Raw genomic sequence first — 3,767 nt, forward strand, 5'->3', positions numbered from 1 at the left:
AAGAAAAACCAGTAAAGCTTGCAATCTGCTTTGTAACATCACTTAATGTTCAAACCTCTAAGTGATTATTTAACCAATGGTAGTAAAAAAAAAGTATTATTTAGTCTCAGGATGATATCAGTCCTTTGTTTGTACTATGCAAGATGTAACATAAGTGACAGTTAAAAAAAACCTGAAGAAATTTGACTGCTCATTAACTTCAGAATCAATTAGAAATATTTGCTACAAAATGTTTTTTATTGGATTGAAAAAAAATGTTTGTATATATTTTAAACAAAAAAAAACAACAATAGAAAATGTTTTAAGGATTACTTTATTCAACAAATAACACTGGGTTACAAAAAAAACATGTTTTGGAAGTTGTCTATGTTTTTTCAAGTGAAGTAGGACAATTTGCATTGCTAAATCCCAAAATGGCATCCAGTTTTCTCAATCAGGTCAGGTTTTCATTCTGAGTGTATTAATTAAATGTTACAAATTGAATAATAAACACTTTTAATGGTAACTACATTTACATTGAACATTACATGTTTATTGTGAAAAATTCTCCATCTCTTTTATGACCTGATGGAATCTCTAAACTGTAACTTCCAGAATGCTGATACTTTCAGCCTTTAAGCAACAACACAAAACATGAAATACAACATTTATTAAAATGTGCTGACACATGTCAGTGGTTTGTCATCCAGAAGTGCTCCTTTTAATTGCCCAGTTTTGTCCTTTTGTTTTAGCTACCGCATGCACAGTTGGCATGTTTTAAAACATAATTTAAAAACTAAAACACTGAACAAAAGACCAACAAAAACAAAGTGAATTTTTGAAATAGATTTCATAGGATATTACTCATAAGCAAATCTGAACATAATTGAGGAATTGAATTAAGGATTGTTTTTCTTTGATTGTATTTGTACTGTTGCTACAGTAAAACTCTCATTAAATGTATATCAGTCACAACTTGCACAAGTGGTTAAAACTGTAACATCCTAACAGTGCTTTGCTGAACATGTAAACCAGAAACTTAACATTTTGATGCCAGAACAACAAGTTTAACTTGCACAGATACTTTTTCTCTTTTTCACCCTGCGGAGTGCATGTCATGTAAAATAAACTCAATTTGAGAGACTAGCATCAAACCGTACCATAAAAACTGCAACTGATGGATTACTGTGGCGAAAATTGGGTTGTGCTATTGTAGTGTGTTACAATGCTTGCCCAGAAACTTCAACAGTCTCTCAGTGGTTGGTTGTTACAGGAGTGATGATCAAGGCAGCTGAATTTTTTCCTCCCTCATTGACGCAGGGACTGAAGAAAGGGAAAAGCTTCGTGGTGAAGCTGTTTCCCGTAAAGGAGAAGATGGTTGCCCTTGCGTCCACATCGTAAAAGGAAACTTGTCCTTCCTCATAGTCTACAAAAACTCCAACCTTTTCAGGTATCTGCCTCACTGGCAGGTTTACAGCGGGGCCAGCATTGGCTGTGAGCTCATTTCCATTTCTAAACCAGATGGTCCAGTATCCATTCTTCGGACTCAGTCTGATATCCCCCTTCCTGTTGATAGACTCACTCACCACTCCCAAATCCCACTGAGTTTTGCCTCTCACCTGAACCTCGTAGTAAAACTTTCCAGAGGAGAAACTTTCTTTTGCCAGAACATTGAGGACCTTTTGAAACCTCTCTTCTTTGTTGTCGACATTCCTTTTTTGGTATCCAGTGGCAACTTGCTTCCCATCAGCTGAAACATTCAATAAAGGGTGTGCTGTGTCAGGATCGAATGTCACATCTACAGCATACTGCTGCTTCTCTCTGAAGGTAGGATCGCACAGCGTATTTATTTTACTTTTGACTGATCTCTGCAGCTCATCTATGGCGTCTTGTATTGCAAACTCGGCAGTGTTAAGTTTCAGATTGGGCCGGTCCTTTACCTTGGGTGAAGATACAGTAGAAGAAAGGGCATTCTCGAGAAATGCGAAGTCATCATCTGCGAGAGAAGTTTTATCCAGTTGTTCTTTTTTCTCTTTTATTTGCAAAATTTCTGCATCCAGTTCCGTAGTGAAATCTATCCCCTCTTTTTCAATCTGTTGCAGCTTTGTATTGATTACCTCAGTCAGCTCAATTTGGCTTCTCTGAATGTAATCCGCAACAGCAGCCATCACATGGTTTTTGTATGACAGTGCTTGATCTGCATTTTTCCCGATCCTGTCCAAAGAGGATTGAATGTCAAGAATTATCTGCTGACGTGTCTTGATCATTTGATCAGTGCTTTCCTTTTCTTTCCCCAGCTTAGTTTTTCTTATTTTTGCCTCCTCTTCTAAAGTCACCACCGTATGCGTTTTATGGTCTTTGACTTTGCAGGACAAACAGAGAAACATTTGATCTCCCCTGCAAAAGAACTCCAAAGGTTCGCCATGTGTCTTGCATAACCTGTTCTGGAGGTCATTGACTGGCTGGATGAGCTTGTGTCTCTGTAAGTTGGGTAATGTTTGATGAGGCTGCAGGTGTGTTGTGCAGAATGACATAAAACATACTAAACAAGACTTCACAGCAGGGTCTATGCACAGATTGCACAGCACTTTTCCAACCAGTGCTTCTTGAAGGGGTGAAGACGACTTCCTTCTCACTGCAGTTTTGAATCTTTCCGCCATATCAGCAATGAAAATATTCACCCGGAGCATTGGCTTGGTGAGATATGTCTCTTTGCACAGCGGGCATTCAATGAGACGATTAACTGTTTCCCAGTGTTTTGTGATGCAATCTTGACAAAAAGTGTGTCCACAAGGAATTGATACAGGTTTTGTGAACACATCCAGGCATATAGAGCAAGAAAAATTATCATCAGTCATTAGACTTGTGGCAGAAGCCATTTCTAGAAGAAAAAAGAGAGAATTAAGTTTTATATCATAAAATTCTATGTTCATCTAAGTTCATATATAAAACTCCACAAATAAGTATAAAACAAGACTTTAAACTTGTGAAACAAAAACATTACCTGATGTATAAAGACTTCAGTGAAACTCGTAAGAGAAGCTTAAACTTGTCCCCGTCTTTCTTTTTCTTTCTGTTTCACTTTGGTCATGTGATCTGCCTTCCTCGTTGCTCTGAAAACAGTTAACCCTTAACAGGCACACACCGCCAGCACCTTTTTCCCCCTCTACCTTTCGTTTTCAGCTGAGCTTGGTCACAAAGGGAAAAAAAAATGTTGCAAATCTATATATCAAAGGCCTGCATCTCCAGTGATTATTTAGTTGTGCATAATTTATATTCCTCTTTGACTGTTGCTGGTGTATTTCTGTCTGAAACTCCTTTCATGTACAGTTTCACCTGCCAGTGGATTCAAAGTTGTAAAACAGAAAAATGAAAAATTCACAACAACTTTTACATGACAAGTGAATTGTGGGAATCGACACACAAAGCTGTGCAGTCAACATCATCCTTTTGTTCCATAGGGAAACAAAGGCTTTTAGTATTCCTGTGTCTATGAGGAAAAAGGTTTGAACATTTAGCAGGTTACTATTTTTGTGTATTTCTATATTGAAATTATTTTGCTAATTCAATTCAAAATATGAATCTCCTTTACTATTACAGATTTTATACACACAATGATATCTTGTATTTTTTCCACATTCCTGAAAACCATACATAAAACCAAACAAAAAAAAACATTTTTGCAAAGAAATGTTATGGCCTAAGTCTAGCCCTCAAGAGCAATAATACTTCATGTTTAGATGCAGCCCTTCTCCAGCTCACCTTGTAGGCAGTTTCTGAATACTCTG

General features: G+C 37.2%; 1 protein-coding gene across 1 annotated transcript; it reads right to left on the bottom strand.

The window, feature by feature from the left end:
- Positions 1 to 297: 297 nt before the first annotated feature.
- On the bottom strand, positions 298 to 3,059 carry LOC102235729 (E3 ubiquitin-protein ligase TRIM21-like). The gene is made up of 2 exons (XM_005802089.2): positions 2,984 to 3,059; positions 298 to 2,860 (listed from the first exon to the last, which is right to left on the bottom strand). Exon 2 carries the CDS (start codon positions 2,856 to 2,858, stop codon positions 1,233 to 1,235), a length of 1,626 nt encoding a protein of 541 aa, XP_005802146.1. The 5' UTR covers positions 2,859 to 2,860; positions 2,984 to 3,059; the 3' UTR covers positions 298 to 1,232.
- Positions 3,060 to 3,767: the final 708 nt, after the last annotated feature.

The sequence above is a fragment of the Xiphophorus maculatus genome, chromosome 23 (assembly GCF_002775205.1).
Source record: "Xiphophorus maculatus strain JP 163 A chromosome 23, X_maculatus-5.0-male, whole genome shotgun sequence".
NCBI classification, from domain to species: Eukaryota; Metazoa; Chordata; class Actinopteri; order Cyprinodontiformes; family Poeciliidae; genus Xiphophorus; species Xiphophorus maculatus.

What these genes read in the sequence shown, in the direction of transcription:
- LOC102235729 (XM_005802089.2), bottom strand. Translation starts at nt 2,858, where the DNA reads ATGGCTTCTGCCACAAGTCTAATGACTGATGATAATTTTTCTTGCTCT.